The sequence below is a fragment of the Rhinatrema bivittatum genome, chromosome 14 (assembly GCF_901001135.1).
Source record: "Rhinatrema bivittatum chromosome 14, aRhiBiv1.1, whole genome shotgun sequence".
Taxonomy (NCBI): domain Eukaryota; kingdom Metazoa; phylum Chordata; class Amphibia; order Gymnophiona; family Rhinatrematidae; genus Rhinatrema; species Rhinatrema bivittatum.
In genome coordinates, this window is record NC_042628.1 from 9,175,400 (window position 1) to 9,195,194 (window position 19,795).

General features: G+C 45.0%; 1 protein-coding gene across 7 annotated transcripts in view; it reads left to right on the forward strand.

Annotated features, from left to right (window-relative positions):
* The window catches only part of TNRC18 (trinucleotide repeat containing 18), a 117,587-nt gene that overhangs the window by 414 nt on the left and 97,378 nt on the right, over positions 1 to 19,795 (forward strand). For 6 of the 7 annotated variants that reach the window (XM_029576510.1, XM_029576507.1, XM_029576511.1 and 3 more), the window contains exon 2: positions 1,775 to 2,119. In XM_029576510.1, coding sequence (XP_029432370.1) covers positions 1,912 to 2,119 — 208 coding nt within the window. In that variant the 5' untranslated portion in view covers positions 1,775 to 1,911. Of the gene's footprint in view, positions 1 to 21; positions 1,561 to 1,774; positions 2,120 to 19,795 lie in introns of those variants that run through there. The other variant, XM_029576506.1, reaches the window with a different exon arrangement.

Genomic DNA, 19,795 nt, shown 5'->3' on the forward strand with positions numbered 1-19,795 from the left:
GATGCGAGAGTGGATTCCCCTCTCTTATTATGGAGAGGGGGAAAGTTCCTAATGTATCCACCTTCATGAGTAGGGTCCGATGCCCCTTTCCCCCCTCTCTCAAACTCCTTAGCATTCAGTCGCCAGCCTCGCTCTGCTCGGTCACGTATTGCGCTCCCTTCCTTCGTTCCTGCTAACTAAATAAAAATACAGAAGAAATGCGATTATACAGAGCACAGTGGAGTCTTTTTTTGCTGCTCCTGCAGGCTTAGGGGAAGGTAGGAGAGAAGGGAGGAGGAGAGAGAGAGACATTTTATGATGTTATAGGCTGTTTTTAATTAAAAGCAGGAATTCAGCCATTTTAACTGCATTTGGAAAGGAAAAAAAAAAAAGTAAAGGCAAACCATGAAAACGAAAAGCAGTTGTTTTCCATTCTCTCCTTTAAAAAATGCATTTTTTTTTTTTAATTTCCCTTTCAAGCAGTTCTGTTTTCGGAGATCTGGCGCTTTGTTTAGGACGGCAAGCGAGTAAGCAAAGTACCTTCTGTGGCTGCTTTAAATAAATAACAGCCGAGAAAGAAAGGTGGACGCAGGGAAGCAGCTGAAAAATAAGAAAGTCTGCAGTGGAAAACTGGAAAAGAGACAGCACCGGGCGATTTAATGCGGGGTTGGTTTGCTGCCGACCAGTATAAGGATGGAATTAGGGAAGATTATTTAGGGGGAAAAAATAAATAAAAACTCAACAGAAAAACTACTACCCCCCACCCCCACACGTTGGAAAAGAGAAGAAACCCATTGGGGCAAAATAAAAGCGAAGAGCGAGCCCTTGGCCACTCAAACCTAAAAGCATTAGTTGTCGGCCACTTATTTCTTTGGATTGGTTTGGCCACATTGAGGGGGCACGGAGTTTGCTCCGTAAAATGGGTCTCGCGAATTTTATTCCTCAGCCGTTCACCTTTGTTGTCATTGTGAGGGGCTGAAGAAGTTAAAGGCAGGGTTTTTGGGGTTTGTTTGTTTTTTTTCCCTTTATTTATTTTTATGTGGAGGGATCGGAATTATTTCCTAGAAAAAGCGAGGAGAGCCCTGCAAGTGACGTTACCCAGTGATAGGTTTGCTTTTCAGTATTTCTGGGGAAAAAAAAAAAAAAAAAAGTGCCACCCGATTGCTAAATTATATCTGCACAGTGTCAGAGCAAAGTTAAAAAGAGAGCCGTGAAGCCGCCAGCCAGTTAAAGCGAATAATAATAATAATAATAATAATACAGCGAGGAATAAGCCACATCTGGACAGGTTTCAGGGGTAGGGGCATTTGCACCCAGGCAGGCGAAGGAAAAGCCCAAGAGAGACCGAGCTGAGCCGGAGGCAGAGCCAGGATTTCTGGAAAATACGTGGCCAGGCTGCTTCAAGTCATCTGTTCTGGGGGTTTGGTTTTGTTTTTTTTTAAACCAAAATAGGTTTCACAGGAGGAAGGGAACGCTGGTGCGTTTCTTTCATTAAACTGCCCCTCTGCAGCCTCCTTGTGAAAAACGAAACATTGAAACGAAGTCCACGTTCGGCAATTGCCCCCTGAAAGATTTGAAGAGGTGAGGGGGACCCTTTGCATGTAAGGAATTCGATCCCCGACCACCCCCCCCCCCCTAAAAGATCAACGTAGCCCGATTTTGAAACATCCCCTTGCTTGCAGCCACCCTCGCTGTTGTAATATTATTATTTTTATTTTTATTTTTTGCTTTTCGTTGTTTCGTCGGAGGACAGCCATCTTTTTCAAGAGCTCTTTCTGCTTTCCCGTTTTTCTAGGCATGGAAAATGCCGCTACGGACTCGCCGTGCCGCCGGACGACGCCATGGGACCGTGTGAAAATCCGGGTTTAAAGCCAATCTGAGCTGGGGGGGGAGGGGGGGGAGTAGCAGAAACGGGAAGTTTGGAAGCGGACGATGGATGGCAGAGACTTCGGACATCCCCGGTCTGTCCACGTTCCGCCGCCTTTGCTGTCCGGGATGGCCCTGGAAACGCACCGGGTGGGAGCCGCCACGGCGGCCGGGCGCCTCGCTCCCTCCTCCGGCCACTTGACCGCAGGGCTCGCGGCGCCTCTCCCTCCTGGAAAATACCTCTCGTCGGCTATCAACATCCACGCGCATCCTGGTAAGGCTTTTTTTTTTCCCCCCTCATTTCCTTTTCTTATATTTACGCCGTCTACCGCTTTGGGATTTCCAGTACTTGTTGTAAAGGAACTAACGCTGTGTTATAACGCTGAAACCAGGACTGAGGAGAAAAGAAAGTCAGCTGCCCCCGAAGTTAGAGGTGGAACCGAATAATACAACACCCCCCCCCCCCTCCAAAAAAACCAAAAACAAAACAGCAAATGCTCTGAGTTAAGGAAAGGGCTTTTTGCAGAAATAGGCTTTTCCGTTTACAATTTCTTTCCTGCGGATTTCATGTAATCTAGAGGGCTCAACGTTACTTTTCGGTTTTACGGCTCCTTTTTCCTTAACTTTTCAAAGGGGGAAGGGGAGAGGCTTCGATAGTTATTGATATCTGGCTTGGGATTTGCAGTTGCTGTGACTCTGGGCAGAGCCCGGGCTTTTCCCGGGCTCGGTCTCCCCTCTCCCCCTTGACTGTGCTGTTGTGAAGTTTTTTTGGGGGTTTTTTTTTTTCTTACTTTCTTGGAATATTTAAGCCGCTCGCCCCGGCTCTGGGAAGTTTGCAAAGTTTGCCACCTGGCTTGGCAGGGCTATAAAAAGTGAGTGACCTCTGCTGCTTGTATCAAACCGAAGAGGGGGTGGCAGTGCTGAGCCTCGGGGACAAGTGACAGCAGATCCTGTAGGACTTTGGGGATTGCATTTATAATCCAAGGATGTCCAGAACATGGAAAAACTCTGCCTGGCCTTCCATGCCCCCCCCCCCTCCCCCAGTAAAATGTCCTTGCATCGCAGGCAGTTCTAACCAGCAGCGGTAGGGGGAGGTGCACTAAATCCCCCCCCCCCCCAAATGATCCATTGACGAGGCCAAACCTTGAGGGGGTCATATTCGGTGGCACTGGAGCTGGGTGGGCACATCAGCACCCTCCTCCCCCTACCCACCATGGAGCTGTACCACGCGACCATGGCCGGTTTGCTTTTAGGCTCCCGGTTCTAGTGTATAAACAGAGCTGAAGGGTATTTTTTTCCCCCTAACGGAGGGTCACCTCAGTTTACAGCTGATTGGCCCCCCCTCGCTTTCGGGATGCTTGGTGGGGAATGCGTGGAACAGCCTCCCAGTGGAAGTGGTTGAGACGAGGGGCAGAAGTCAAGACCGCATGGGATAAGCCCGTGGTAGGGATCGCAGAGGGGCCCATGGCTCGTTTTCTCTGTTTAAATATCCGCACTGCGCGGCTGCTCCACAGAGCTCGGCTTTGAACATTGTCGCTTAGTGTGCGATTATATAAGATCCTGCTTGGGCGGCTTTCAGAATATTTTTAATAAACCTACTGAAAAGGGGGTCCCTCCCATTTCCTTACAAACTAGAAATGTTTGCTTTTTGGCTTTTAACAAATGACCTAAATAGTTAGGGAAAGCTCCCTCCCTTGATGTCTACCAGTTGTTTGCAATCATTAGTGGCCTGACTCCCCCCCCAGTCAAATGTTGGGTGTGGAGGGCTGACTTAACGTTTGCTTTGGACTCATTTTGCAATACTGACTCTGCTAACCTTCACCCACATCGAACAAATGACTATGAATTCACAAACCTGATTGCCAACATTTGCTAAAGAAGGAAACTACGTGAAGCAATGTAAAGACAGATCGGGGCAGGGATTGTAAACAGTGCAAAATGCAAAGGCAGGCAAACTGGACCATATGGCAACACCCCGAGGTTTGTTTTTTTTCCCCTTAAGTTAAAAAACAATTTCCTTTTTTTTTTTTTTTAATTCCTAAAATGGCAGCTCTGATTTCCCTCCCTCACAATTTGACTTAATATAAATGCAATGGGGTTAGCGCGTCTGCCTGCCTTTGCTTTTCGCTTGAATTCAAGTTGACTGTAAGGCAGGTTTGCTGCAGAGGGTACGAGAGCCGATGCTGTGGGGGAGGGGAGACTCTGCAGAGCATTCCCTCGCCTGACAGCTCCTTTGGTCTTATTCCTCGGTTTCCTACCCCCCCTCTCCTTCCTGGGCTGCGAGGCTCTGATCGGGCTTTACTGCAGAAGTGTCTCGGAGGTTTAGTAAGGAGGAGGGGCTCTTTAAACGGCGAATTTCTGCACATACGGGGGGGGGGGGGGGGGAAAGGTGACTTGGACGATTTCATGCCGGCTTGATTTCCTGGGATCCGAGGTTTAGCTTAGCCCGTGTTTGAATGGAGGCAGCTCCTGAAGCAAATGCTTCACCCTGAAACGGTCGTTGCAAAACCTTTTCATTTTGTATTCTGTGCTCCCAGGTCGTGTCGGTGTAGGTGAATAATATGGGCTGCCAATGTTTGGGCTTTTCAGGTAATGCCCTGAGCTATTCGCTGGCTAGAAACCCTCACATAACGCTATCTACGTCTGGAGTAACCTTGGGAGACAGACGCGCTCCTTCATTTGGGTTTCATAGTACAAAGCTAAGCCCTTCCCCCTCCTGTTTTGTGTCCGGGGACTCCCCCCCCCCCGAGCTGACCTAGGCTACCCTTTCTGAAGCCACCGCGCGGTCTCCTTCCCCGGATAAACCCTGGGAAGGCTCTGCCTGGGAGCTTGCTAGCACTTCTTGTGTTGTCAGTGGCGAGGGCCGTCTGCACATTACAGCATATTTGGGAGGAGGGTGTTTGATTTCTTATATTTAATGCGTTAAGATCCTGCGCGATAGGTACCTAGTCTTATCGAACAATTGAATAATCCTCGCCCTATCCGCAAAGAAAAGCGCGTTCTCTCTCTCCCCTACCCTTCTTTATTTAACAAGGCACTTTCCCCAAGATTGGCCACAATATAAAGTGGTAATTCACAGCTAGGGTCAATACCGCTCAAAAGAAAGGTACAATTAGCAGTTTGAGCTTCTATTACACCGTGAGCAGTTGGCATACAAAGATTTTGATGACTTTTAACAATTTAAGCTTAAATGGTTATTGCTTCCTGACTATTTCAAATGTTAGTGGATTATCGGAGGGAAAATAGCGTGGGAGGAAGGTGCCAAGATGAATGCAATTAACTATTTTAAAGCAGAAGTACTAGCAAAGGACCTGTATTGTTGCACTTGTTTAGACAATCCCGAGGAAGCAGGGATAAGCATCAGCAATCACAAATCTTTAAGGTTAGGCTGAAGGTGAGGTCTTTGCAGAATTTCACCATTTGTTGACTACCTATGCCAAGCAATTCAGATAAACCCTTCTACTCCACAGGCCCAGTTGAAAATGAACCAATATTTTTTTTAACCCTGGCTGTTTCTTCTTCCTCCTTTGGGTTTCTAACTCAATGGAAGTCAGATTGAGCTGGGCTACCAGGGAATTTGTCCTTTTTTTTTTTTTTATAATCACCCACTCCCTTTCTAATACCGCTCAGCCCAGCAATTGCAGGGACAGTTCTGTGCCGCGGGGGGGGGGTCACAAGCTGCAGCTCTCTCCAGAGCCCTGCTAATCTGGACCCTGGGGCTGACCACCAGATACTGACCTTCAGTGGAGGCTCCATGGCATCTCCAGAGCTAGGAACTGACCTCCTGCATGGCAGGGCACAGTGCGTCCTTCTGAACAAACACAAATACATGCTGAAGCTAGAAGCCTACAGTCTATCCTGCAGAAAATAAGAGAGCATGAAATCTCCCTGTCCCTCCGTCTGCAGAAGTAATTCTCAGGCTGGCCTCTTCTTTAATTTGATGAGGTCTCTCCCTATGCCGGATTATTGTGAAGGATATATATTCAATAGGTGATCATTTATTTATGTAGGGCATTGGAAATCACCCATGAGTGAGTATGTGTGTGTGTGGTTGTATATAAATATGATACAAAGGAATAAAATGTGTGATCTATATGGTTTTATTTAACTCTTATCTGCATCATCTATAAAACATTTTATAAAGCTGGAACAGTTCAGGTACTGTGACCAACATGGTGAATACAATTCAAAGACTGACCTGTTTTGTCACACAGATTGGGGTGGGAGGGGGTGAGATCTATTTAACACATTCCTTCTTTCTGGCTTGGGCTACCATAGTGAATCTTAAATCCTGGCAAGGCTGGGCTGGACCTTTCAAGAGAAGCTTGTACAGGCGTCAGAATGAAACATGTAAAGTACCAGTACAGAAACCAAAGGTGGATAGGATAGAGGTTTTAAGAACCGGCGTGCACAATAAAATGTGGAAAGGAACATAAAAATGAAATAGTTTACGACAAACTTGAGGAGAGATCTAAAATATAATAACCAAATGAAAACAAGAAATCAAGAAAAAGGCAAGCTGATATTTTGCAATTATTTATTAATAATAATTCCAGCATGTATATAGTGCCTTTAATTCAGGGTGCTTTACATCAAATTAATAAATCCCTTCCCCAGAGAGCTTACAGTCTGCGGGTGGTCAGCAACCCTTACGATCATCACACTTGACAATGATTTTTTTTAATTAAATTCAAAGTTATTATGAGTGATATGCTTGGTTTCTGTATCTGTCTGTCATTCCTGGCAGTACTGCTGTCCCAGACTATATGAGATTCACTATATATTATTCACCGTACCTCGTTAAACTTTACCTGCAAAGATTTGTGAACTCTGCGATTAGCTCAGTTTTATATACATATTTAAAATGGTCTCTGTCGTTGTGAAGGCTGTATAGAGAGAGCATGAGCTTTGTCTGGGGCCGCAGCTGTAGACTCTCTCTCTGTACTGCGTTGTTTTTTTTCCCCAGCTGCTTTGGAGAGATTGTGCGAGCTGAGCTAACTTCATTTGGATCTCGGTACCTGCTCAGCTCTGGGTCTCAGCTGAGCGTGCATGGGTGCACTCCATTAGTTTGTGGTGTCTCTAGACCGATGAGACGCGACTATTGTGATGAACCCTCGCTTAGGAAGTGTTTGAATCGGACCTGCCCTGGCCACAAATATCCCCCAAGGTGAAGACACTAAACTTTCCCATTTGCCCATGCCAACTTATTCATACATTTCAAAGTACTTTTATACTGCTCCATGCATTCTATTTCATTTATTTGCAGACTGCAGAGATATTCGGTTGTGTGCACAAAATAGGTGAAAACTGTGGTTTAAAACTATCAATTAACACCTCTCGGTGGCTGCAAAACTACCTAAGTACTGGCTGTTAACATCCATTGAAATTCTCTGTGCATTCCCTTTACTCCTCACATTCCAGAGCCAGGTACTAAGAGATTGCAAAATCTAAATTCAACAAACTAGAAACCCAGTGACAAACCATGGGCTAATCCTCCACTCCGTGTGGTGTGTGTGTGTGTGTGTGGTGTGTGTGTGTGTGTGTGTGTGTGTTGTGTGTGTGTGTGTGTGTGTGTGTGTGTGTGTGTGTGTGTGTGTGTGTGTGTGTGTGTGTGTGTGTGTGTGCGAAACACGTTCAGTTGTACACAGCTGCAATTGCTCGTTTGTGCTCTATGGTGGCCCAGTGGAAGCAACATTAACAAGCGAAGTGCCCATGTTCCTTTAACTCCCCACAGGACTGTGTGTGCACAGAGGTACATGGACTATTGTAATCCTATTCCATGGTAGTACTATTAAAAATGGGTCCTAAACATCACCGTTAAGCAAGCTGAGGGCAAAACCCAACAGGTTCCTGCTAGAGCTGTGGAGCACTGAGAAAAAAGGTGAACAAGCATGTGAGGCATTTTTTTTTCAGTTTTTTTTTAATTTTCTAAATCAAGTATGTCCCAGTGCCTTTGTTTCTGCTTTAAACATGTTGTGCAGGTGTGCTGCCTGAGTTCATGCTTAATAAACTTGGGTTGCTACAGAGTGGCGCTCTGGAATCTCTTTTCCAAGCAGGATCCCACAAAAATGCTTACAGGCTGATCTGATAAAGCCGCGCGGAAAACGGGTGCTCAGTTGAGCGCCAGCTTTCCTGGGCGCGCGATCGAATATTAAATGAGGGGTCGCGCTGCCAAGGAGGCGCAAGGGACAAATGTGCACCCCTAGCGCCTGCTTGGTAGCGGGTGCCCAGGAAAGGTGGGTTGTCAGCGGGTTAGGAAACGGACGCTCAATTTTATGAGCGTCCATTTTCTTAACCTGTGCACGGCTAGGTAAAGCATCTCTCTTTTTTTCCTAACCTGACTGCTGGCACACTTTTTTTTTTTTTAACCTTTTGGTTCGTTCAACAATATTGCCACAATATTAAGTTGGAGGATGTATAGAAAAGCAGTATTTTCAGCTTTTCTGTACACTTTTTTGGGCTGCTCAGAAATTAATGCCTGCTCTGGGCAGGCATTAATTTCTGAGCAGCCCAAAAAAGCATTTTGGACGCTCTAATCCCCTTATGGAATAAGGGGGGAGGGGCGCGCGTCCAAAACCCACGGGCAACCGCGAGTTAAACAGTGCGCTCAGCTTAGCGCGCTGTATCGGATCGGCCTGCTAGGGTGTGATTTCTAACCGTAAAATGTTCCTGGTGCCCCTGCCGGCTTGTGTGGTGACTTTAGTTTTGGGAACCTGATCCCTCATTGTTTGAGAAAGAGGGCTGGAAAGAGATTCAACAATCTGAGTGCCTGGGTTCAGTGCAATCAAAATGGAATTTCAAAGTTTGGCTCTGGAAAAGTTTAAAAGGCAAATGGGGGACACATTATAGATTCTCAGGTGCAGGTCTACAAAACGTCCAGGCTCCTGTTTATTACATTCATGACAGCACACACCAAACATGAACTGCGTTTTCAGACTCCCTGTCAGTCCATTAGGGGACATTTTTGCCTTCATTTCCCTTTTCCAAATAAACTCATTTTACAAAGTCTTTATCTGCCCTTTTTGGATATGAATTGCCCTGCTTACTGTAGGAATGGAACAAAAGACTAAGCCTTAGCGACGTGGATTTTTTTGCTTTTCCACATTTGAAAATAGGATGTCAAAATTGGAGGAGAGAGTAAGTAACCGTACTCTTGACTGGATGCTTGTTTGATTTTATCGCCATTAATTAGAGCAGCGCAGCATCGGACACAGAGTTCACCCTCTGTTGGCCCTAGGTAAATGCAGTTTCCAGCCTTTCTCATTCAAGTCCTGCTCCTTTACACTGGAGTAGATCAGTGCTGTTGCTACTCCTTTGACAGTGAATAAAGAGCCCCACACCCTCCTGTTTCCTGGTTTTTAATTTCAGCACCTGCATTGCAGTTAATTTGGTCTCCCCCTCCCCCCCCCCCCCCTTTTAAGGGAGAAAGGGAAGGTTGATGTCTTGAAATAGCCAGGATTGGACATGTTCTGGGCTGCACTGGAGAAAGGCTTTAAACCGTGCATCTAGGGTTATCGGGAAGAAGAGTGCTTTGTCCTCTTTTGTGCACTACTTCTGTACCAGTTGCAGTTTTAATAGTCGGCTGAAAATATCACTTTTGTTGTGCCTGTGAGGAGCTGGCATTTGGTGGGAGTGAGCTCAGAAGTGGGGTAATTATAATGGAATCTCAATATTCTCTTCAGCTGTCAAAAGTTATCATTGTATCTGTTGCAGAGCGCTGTCCACTTAATATTGTTGCGTGGTGGTGTTTGATTTTTGGTATGAGAACTGGGTTGTAGACCAGGGCTGTAATCATAGAAAGACGATGACACAAAAAGACAATAGAGCCTATCTTGTCTGCCCATCCACCCAACTGTTCAGCTCTGCAATCCCTACCACTCGATCAGAGATCCCTCTGTGCTTGTCTCATGCTTTCTCGAATTCAGATATTGTCCTCATCTCCAACCGCCTTCACTGGTTGCATGCATCCACTACCCTTTGTATAAAGAAATATTTCCTTAGAATTCTCATCCCATGATCCCTTATTCCAGAGCCTCATTCCCATTGAAAGAAGCCAGGCTCCTCTGCATTGATACCGCTGAGGTATTTAAATGTCTGTACAATTTTTCCCTTAGCTCACTTTTCCGCTAGAGTATTCATGTTTAGATCTTGGTCTGACCACAGATGCTTTACAATGAAGACTTCTGACCATTTTTTGGCATCACCCTCTGGCTTGAATCCATTCTGCTTATATACTTTTGAAGGTGCGGTCTCCAGCACTGAACCCAGTATTCCAAATGAGATCTCACCAGGGACAATATCACCTCCCCTTTTTCTGCTGACCATTACTCTTCCTATGCATCCAAGCATCCTTCTGGCTTTTGCCGTCAACCTCATTCACTTGTATGACCACCTTGATATCATGAGATACTATCACCACCAGGTCCTGATCTTGATTTGTGCATAGAAGTTTTTCTCCCCCCTACAGTTTCCTTGGGTTTTTGCAGCCCAAATGCACGACCCTGCACTGTTTAGCATTAGACATCTTAGGTACCAGATTCTAGACCATTCCTCAAGCTTCAGTGGAGTCTTCCTCATGTTTTCCACACCTTGCTGGCTGTCAGTCCTGTTGCAGATTTTGGTATCACCTGCAAAACATTATGTAAGCTTTAGTTTAGTTTAATAATTTATTATACCACCTTTCCTGTAAATTGAAAGCAGTTTTCAAATATATAAATGACATAAGCAACTATGAAATAGATTATTTTAAATATTTTATTATTAATGTAACTAAATAGTAAATAAATCATACCATAAAACTGTCTAGATCAAATAGGGTACAGTCATATCATCTAACCATAAGATTAAATAGAAGCCTACTCAAAGAGCCATGTCTTTAAAAGCTGTTTGAAATGTAACACAATGTAGTGTCTATAGTCAAGGCATTCCACAGGAAATTACCTTGGTTACTAAAAGCCGCGTGTCTCGTACCCTCTCACCTAATTCTCGTAGGACCAGGTATGTGTTGCAGATCATGCGTTGCTGCCTGCAGTTCTCTAGACAGACACTAGGCTACTAAAAGATTGACCAGATAGCTAGGGAAGCCCCTATAGCTGGCCTTAAAGACCAAACAAAGAATTTTAAATTTCCCCAAGAGATTGTCTCTTCTTGCCCTTTTAACTGAGATTGTTAAATGTCCTGTATTGCAGCCCTACTGGGGCCATGACCGAACCAAGAGGATTAAACTCCCTGTTTTAATAACAACAATGCTAAATGTAAATAAACTATTTTGTATGTATTTGTAAATTGCCGAAGGTAGTTTTCTGGTTGGGTATCGAAAAAACGTAAGCAAAGAAATATTTCTTACTGAATTTCTCTAGCATATCTTAGTTTTAGTTCTGCAATTTCCACATCTAATTATAGCTGGTGGTCTCAGTCTCAGCCTTGTTTAATATGTCATCAAATAATAAAACAGAAATAAAAGTAGCAAACTTAAAGCTTCAGAAAAGTAAGAGAGCAAACATTGCAGATGGTCTAAGTTGTGACATAGAAGGAGAGGAAGTTTCCTGCTTATACCCCTGGTTCAACCTTTTACTCTGCAAAATGTAATTCTCGCTACAAATAGGAGGCATCTCTGTTGTAAAATTCCTCTTCCCCCAGTGCAGAAACACTGGAGCCCTGAGATTAGCAGTACAGACACATTGGCTGGGGCAGAAAGGCTGAGGCCAGCTATCTTAGGAGCTTGGTGGCAGTGAATTTCTGGCTTATAGGAGCTGGCCAGTGGAAGATCCTGTTTGCCCTTTAAGTTAGCACCTCAGTACTAACAAAAAATGAGGAGCTGTGGAAGAGACACTGAAAGCAAACTATGAAAATGATAAAGAACTGTGATTTTTAATCAGTGGAACTCCATTGCGTGCAAAGCCAATGATGTGAACAAAAGCCCTCCCATAGAGTACCCTCAAAACTACATCAGTGAATTCTGTTGGTCACTCTTCCTACCCCAGACAAAAATATTTCTCCTTCCACCCTGCCATCTCTTTCTGGCTCTGGGTCTGACGGGAATCCTTGTATGCAGGATTGTACTGAAACGAACCTTGGAACTGGTTGGATAGAGTCAAACTATAATGCACAGATTTGTTAGAGAACGGTGAGGAGACCTGAAGCAAAGTTCATTGAGCATTCCTGGTTTCTAAGGCCTTAACACAAACACAGACATTCAAATGCACACTTGGCTCCTTCCCAGCCGTTTCTGTTTGGGGCCAGTGTATTGTCGTAGCAAGGGTGGAGCAGAGTTGAATGGTAGGTTATGGTCAGTTGGATGCACAAAGGCTGCTGGTGGAGTCTTGTTGGACGGGTTCCACTGTTTTAGTTACCGTCACTCACAGAGCTGCACTGATTTCTATTTGCTTATTTTAAAGGAGCCAGTGAAATCCTTCTTGGTTTTTCACTTGCCCAGGCAGGGAGCTAGGCAATTCTACTTCTTGAGAGCTGCAGCTGAAGCTGACTTTTTTTTTTTTGATGACCAAAGTGAGCAAGCTGAGGCTGGTTTGATTCCTCAGTCAACTTTCTGCTTCTTGAACCAAGATGGCAAGGGGCAGTTTTCACAGTGGAGGGAATCTGTCATCAAACAACAAGAGCGATACCTAGCGCTCGGGCTCCTGGAAGGATATGTGCTCTGTAGCCCCACGCTAACGTTTTTCACTGTCATGACTGAGCTATACTGGGGGGGGGGGGGGGGGGGGGGGAGAATTCTGGATAGCTGGGAATGAAGGCTTATGGTGCTGTAGTACCAGTAGTGGTCAATTCTGACTGACCTGGGAGCCCAAATGAGCAAGAGAAAACTGCTGGGCTAATATGAAAACAAAAGTAGGCAACTTTACCAGGTCCTTGCAAATAGACTGAATGAACATCCTATCTGTGGCTTTGAGGACAAACCCCTGACAATCTTATGTTCCATTGCCTAATGCTCTTGGACTTTCTTTTTCAAAGGATTTCTCCATGGCTTTCTTCCAAAAAGAAGTAAGTTAGAGATGCAGTGTGACTTGAATACAGCAGCACGCATCAAAAACAACTGACCTTTCCCACAAAAGGTCGGAGAGTGACCTCACTGGTTTTAGTGGTTGTATGGATTATTATAAAGCTTGATGCTAAGATATGGTAGGGGGGCCCTGGATATTGTGTATGGGACTTCTAAGAACCAAAGAGGAAGACCAGGCCTGGCATAGCCCACTAGTGGAGGTGGTGGGGCCAGCATTGTAACCGAATGTAAAGATGCTCGAGACACAGATACATAAAAGGCAATGGAAGAGCCAGGGCTGGGAGGATGGGCTTCATATGTTCCTTTATTCAAGATGATAGAGAAGGGTGGGGGGGGGGGGGGGGTTATTTATCTGCCATCATTTGCTATGCTGCCGTGTCCCATGTCTCCTCATGGCCTGGAGGAAGTGTAACCCATTCTATAGATTATCTACTGTGCAGGCAACCACTACCATGCTTAGGGAAGTGAAGGTCTGGCTGGGTATCTGTGAGATTCTCATGCTGGGCTTAAAAAGAATAAAATGCAACCACTAGAGAAAATAAAAAGGAACTGCACGTCGACCACGTAGCAGACGTGAGGGGTGCATTCACACAGCGCATGCTGCTTTCGACATGCCTGGTACATGCATGTGAAGCTAATAGGCAGGATCACCTCTTTATGAAAAATGCCTAAAGAAGGTTGCGCTCTTCAAGTGGAGTTTTTATTTATTTTTGTCGCTCAGTTGCCTGAATGTGTCTTGCGTTTTGGGAGGTCTGCTCTTTCTCTGTGCATGTTCTGACAGGCTTCCCTTTTCACGGCAAGATTTCAAGGGGTGGCTGTGGGTGTGGGATTGCATTCTTCTCCCAGGTGCAGCCTGCCTCGGCTGCTCTAATGCGCTGTCTTGTCTTTGCCCTCTCGCTCACCTTGTTGTTCCTTTCCAGACTTACAGTCAAACCCATGAATGTGTGAGTGATGGGGAAGGGGCATATTTGTCCTATAGGGGGGGGCAGTGCGAGGGCTGATACCTTCTTCCCATGCAAGGTGGCCTATGCTCTCTCCTTAGAAGAAGAGGCATTTTGCATCTCCTGCTAGTTATGGACGTCAATGAGTTGCAAGAGAAAGTGAATTAAGTTTTCAGAGGCAATTTTGTAGCCTTTTTTTTTTTTAAACAGAAACTCTACATATCACATAGAATGCAGTCAACAGAAACAAACAGATGCCTGAAGATTTGTGAAAAAAAAAACTTTGCATTGATTCCTTTCAAAATTAATTTCGTGTTTTGCTATTAAAAAAAAGTTAAGATTACATTTTCAAAGCTCCAAAGTATAGCTACAATAGAAGTCTGATCTGTAAAAGGACTTTTTTAGTGCATCTAATAGTAATCGTTAAACAAAAGACCTGTGCACAGCATTTCCACTGTTGATTTGTAGTTGTTGCTATATATTATCTGCATGTATATGTTCTGGTTCTGTGGTTTTGCTGGACTCAGTTATTTAAGACAGTGCATTTGAGCAACGATGCCCGCCTCGCTGCCGTCCCCTTGCTCATGGGGCAATTCCTTGTACATATTTCAAACTGAAGCAACCCAAGGATTTGCAGGGTTGATTCCCTTGTCCACTCCTCTCGCCCCCACACAGGCACCTTTGCAGCTCCTTCCGGGACTAATGGAATAGTACAGTGCTCCAGCTCGCTTACCTCGTGTACTCTGTGAGACCCATTCATATCAGCTGTAAGAGCTGCCTTTTTCTGAGAACATTAAAACCACAGCTGATGGGGGCAGGGGGGTGTCCTACAGTGCTCTTGACCCGATTCACTAAGGCTTTTCCTGATTCTGTGTTTGTGGGGAAAAAGACCATGAATGGATCAGGTCCCATAGCAACACCCACTAAATAGTTACTTTTCAGCCAAACAAATAGTTTGGGTAATAAACGTGGTATTTGTTGATGGATGCCTGAGGTTTTGATATGAGTGACACGGAGCCTGCTAAATATGCCATGAAGGGCACTGCTCCACTCCCCCAATGGGATGGCGTGCCCGGCTTCCACTCCAGAAGCAAAGCAGCTAATTGCAATTGTCTAAATTTGGTGTGCCTTTGTCATGCCTTGTATTTGCACAAGGTAATAAAGGCGCCTTAGTGGTTGATGCTTTCATTATGATTGATCATGCAAAGGCAAACACTGCATTAGAAGAGAAGCGAGACAAAAAATAAATTTAGCATGACCAAACATATTTATACAGGCCAAGCAGAAGGCACAAATATTTACACTTCAGCCGTCATCTGCCCTTAAAGCCAGGAATCCGTACAATGTACATTACATCAGCAAATAGATACCGGGATGTAATACATTCAGTATTCATGTGCCAAAGCATATGAAATTTTATTTTTTTATAAAAATGACTGCACTGCCAGATGCGTGCAGAGTTTACTTATACACATTGTCTTCTGTCTTTTCTGTTAGGATCCAATGTGGTGAATACCTAAAGGCCAGCACAAGCATTAATGGGCGTTAAACATGTGTTAATGCACAATATCGTTATTTACTTGAATAATTTAAGTCAGTGCATTAGCTCGTTGATCTTACTGCAGACTAATGCAAAACTTAATGAGCTGTGTCACATGCAAATTCATGCAAAGCATCTCATTAATATTAAAGTGGGCTAACATGAATCACATAAACTAATGTGATTTGTGTTTAACCCACCAGCTAATGCTAAAAACATAACTAGGCCTCTGGAGGTGTAGTTAGGTTGTAGGGTTACCCTTGACAGGCTTAACAGGAGCCCCTGCTGAGGCTCTTATCTTCCCCCGCCCCCTCTCCAACACATCAAGATGAAGGCCCCTCTGGGCTGAAGTTTCTGCTCCATCTCTCCCTCCCCCACAACTACCTTTGGATGTCTTCAAAAGTGAAGTTGGGTGCCAAGCTCTGCAATAGAGCCCAGTGATCTCCTGTGCTTCTTTGCCCATTGGGCACCATTTTAGAACTCACTGCCAGCAGCCAACTTTACCTTCGAAGGCATGCAAAGGGGTGGAGCACATGATGGGATGGTTTGGGGGTGCAGCCAGCCAGCCACTGTGTTTGGGGAGGGAAGGTGGGTGGATGGGTGTATCGCCAGTATATGCAAATTACCAGCCACAGTAAATCCCGCTCTTTAATGCCTAACCCTTTAGTACATGGTGCCTTCTTTGGCAGAGAACGCTATATTAAAATCCATCGATTTTAACACATTGGCTCCTTAGGGAGTTAATACAAAAACAGTAACATATGGCCAAGCAGGTAGCAGCTACAAATGAACTCTTTACTAAATAAACACAGGCTAAGGTTGCAGATCTGAAATCTTATTTGCATATTATTTAACAAAATAACAAGGAACATGATAGTCAATAGTGACGTCATAATAACAGTGAATGGATTTGGAGCTCTGTGTTATTTCTATTGTTATTGCTTAACTACTTTTTATTTTTGTTAACAGAGCATAAAGTTATATGATATGTTCTTGAAATGTGTGTTTATCCTAGACTCCGTTTAATTAATTGAAAATTCTAACTGGATGTCATTGCTTGGTCTAGCCTAGAGATACTTGTACAACAATCACATTTTATTCATTACGTCTAACAGTTTTGACAGGTCTATTAGCACTAGAACTGAGGGAGACCAGTGGTGTGTTAAGTAGCTTTTTAAGGTCTCCTCCAGTCCTGGTTTACTATGATTCTATGCCACACCCCATTGCTGACACTTTGACCTGTTGGACTCCCTTCTATCAAGCCGGGCTCTACTAGAGCACCTGGCTGGCGTAGACTTCACTTAGCTCAAGTACCTGCTCCTCCATCTGTCCGTGTGCTGTGTTGTGCTGCTGAGATTCTCTTTGCAGTGCAATCCATTTCGAGTCCAAGCTTGTTAATTATAAACCAATTTTGCAGTGGAGCATGAAAGGTCGTGCTTCCATGGACTGTCTGGGCTGGATCAGCATTGTCTCATCTCCTGGTATTCACTTGGAACATCATGAGCCTTTCAGCAGGCGTTCAGTTAAGTGGGCAGCTTCTGTTGTGGTCTGTGGTTTAATTTTTGACAGGTATCTGCAGCCTGTGTTTGGAGATTTATCACATTACTAATCTAGAGAGTTTCTCTCTACTGATGGAGCTGGGGCATGAAGGGGAGGCAGTGCACCCCCAAAATAATGCCTCCCCCCTCCTTTTTTTTTGACATCCCAGTTTGACCTGGCACTTCTAACCCGGTCAGACTTCTGCTCCTGCCACCGGCATGGATGTCTCTTCCATCCTGTGGGCAACATGGTTGAAACATCTACTGCTTGAACCATGGCGTACTCTGTACCTATGGAGCTCTGCACAATTCAGACATCAGCATTTTGAACTGCTCTGGGCTTCGTTGATACTTTATAAAACAGGTGATGTTTTAACCATACTACTGCCCATGGGAGGGAGAGGTTGCTGTGCCAGTTGCAGAAGTGGCAGGAGGGCTGAGGAAGAAGAAGTAAATAGGTCTGTACCAATGTTCTTGGAGAGTGCGGACGCCCATAAGCATGGGTGACGAGGTGAGGGATTCCTTTAGCATGCAGTTTCTGTATCGGTAGCAGTCTAGCATATTCTATTTTTCCAGCAGGAGGTGTACTCCCCGGGTCTGTAGTAATGCTTGTAGTGCTACCTTTTCATAGGTAGGATTACTGCTGTTTGATTCGTGGGAAATTAATGCTGTTTTAATACGACAGGTCTGCTACGTACGTTCCGAGTGCCTTTTTTTTTTTTTTTTGCAGGGTTTTACATTACTTCACAAAGTGTCTGTTACCGGAGGGATTCTGTTATGCTTTTGCTGAAGTGACACCGGAAATTTCAATATAGTTTTTTGTTACGGTGAAGTGTAAGGGGGAAAACATCCTAGCTCTGCTCTGCAGCCATTGTTGGGAGAACTTTTGTGGATGTTTGAGATGTTAATTATTAATTGTTTAATTGATTAAACGATAAGCAAAGTCTTACTGTTAGTCAATTAAATGGGAATATTTCTGCCAGGAACTGGGGACCCACAAACCTGCCAAAGTCAGCCTGGGTTTTGCATGGGCACGTCAGGGAAGAGGTGGGGGGCATGCAAGATCATTGGTGGGTGGGAGAGAAGAGAGCATTGGCAGATCAAGTGATATGGTCCCTCCTCCTGCAGGCTCCCCCCAGGTGTATGTTTAAACAGTTAACTTTTTAAAATGAGACTTGCATCACTAATGGATGCAGAGTGTTGTACAGAAATGGAGGTTGTTGCACGGTTTATATTCAGATTCTGTCCCATCCTGCGCAGGCTCCAGACTTGACGCTTGTATAGAAGAATTGACGAGTGATGCTATTGGCCATCAAATTATTTTAATGGTAGTTTCACTGGGTGAGTGAAAGTGGCCAAGGCTTTCTTTACTGCACGGAAGGTCACTGGAACTTTTCTTATGGTGTCGTTTGTAGGCAATTTAAAGGTAGGTGCCATGTGGCTCACCCAAATACCCCACTGTGAAGGTATTTGTGCAGGAGCAGTTCCTAGGCAGTCCAGGGAAGAAATTTCACAGGACAGCAAACATTTCTAAAAAAGATGGTGGGCAGAAGAGAGAGAAAAAGAGGATAAAATCAGATGGATAATATCCCTTATCTGACGGGGATGTGCATTCATTTCAAACAAATACCAAAAACGCAACAAACTGGGCCATTTTCAGTTTGCTCTCCTATTGTTGCCAGCCGCACTGAAGGGAGGTGCCTAAGTAATGCCACCATGGCACCGTCCTCCAGGCAGACAGCGCCATTTTTAAATTACCAGAGGATCCAGGCGAGAGTCAGTGGGCATTACTTTCACCCTTTTTGAAGAGCATCCAAGAAGGGGGGGGGGGGGGGGTGGTAAATGGGGACCAGGCTGGCGCTTTTAAATGGGGGGTTGGGAAGGAGAGGGACTGAGCCCCTGCCCTGGCCACAGTGCAAGGCCAGCGGTGGGCAGCCCTGGTGCTAGTCTGGTTCTAGTTTTTGGCTCGGGTGGCAGGGGTCCAGAGATGCCCAGCTCGGGCTGCCAGAAGCCCATAGTTATTTTGTTTTGATTTTTCATGTTTTTAATGGGGGGGGGGGGGTGAACCAACACCCCTCCCCCCAAAAAACCAAACTGAAAAAACAAACCAAAATGCAAAAATGTGCTCTGCACAACCCTGTTATCTGAGGCTAGCTCCCTCTGTCTCCTATAACAAACATATGCAGAGTTGTGTAGTCGTATAAGTACAGATCTGGGAACTAAGAGCTGGAAATGGCAAGCAGTGATCTCATTCCCCATAGCACGAGGCTTGGAGAGAGACCTTTGTCTGATGCAGGGAATAAAAAGGGGCCACTGCTTCTCAGCATTTCTCTTTTGCTTTGCTTTGGCGCTCGCCCGTGCCTGAAATGTCCAATGACATTCACAGGCCCAATCATGTACAATTTTCATTATGAATCTTTTTTTTTTTTTTTCTAAAGGCAGCTAAGGAGTTTATCTTTCAGCCCCCAAGGAGGAAAATTGTTGAGAGAGAATCAGGAGAGTAGCATCAGAAAATATGTGTTGATGGAAGGAGCGATAGGTGCGTGGAACAGCTTCCCGGAGAAGGTAGTGGAGGCAAAACCAGTCACAGAATTAAAAAAAAAAAAGGCCAGGATAAGCACAGAAGATCCCTAATGATAAAGATAGGAGGGAAGGCAGAGATCAGCTGGGGTCTATAGCATTGCACCAGGAAGTAAAGTGAGCAGATTGGCTGGGCATTTCCGTCCTTATCTGACAAGATAATGAGATTGGTGGGCCCTGGGTAGTTGGTGTCAGGACATGAGATAGGTGTTGGGCTCTTGTCACTCAGAAGTGACAGTGGCAGATATGTTATCCTGGTGCCTCTGCTGCTCTGCTTCGGGGCTGATTCATGAATCATTGCTCAAGCCCTGGTTTCTGGTTTTTTCCAGCTCTC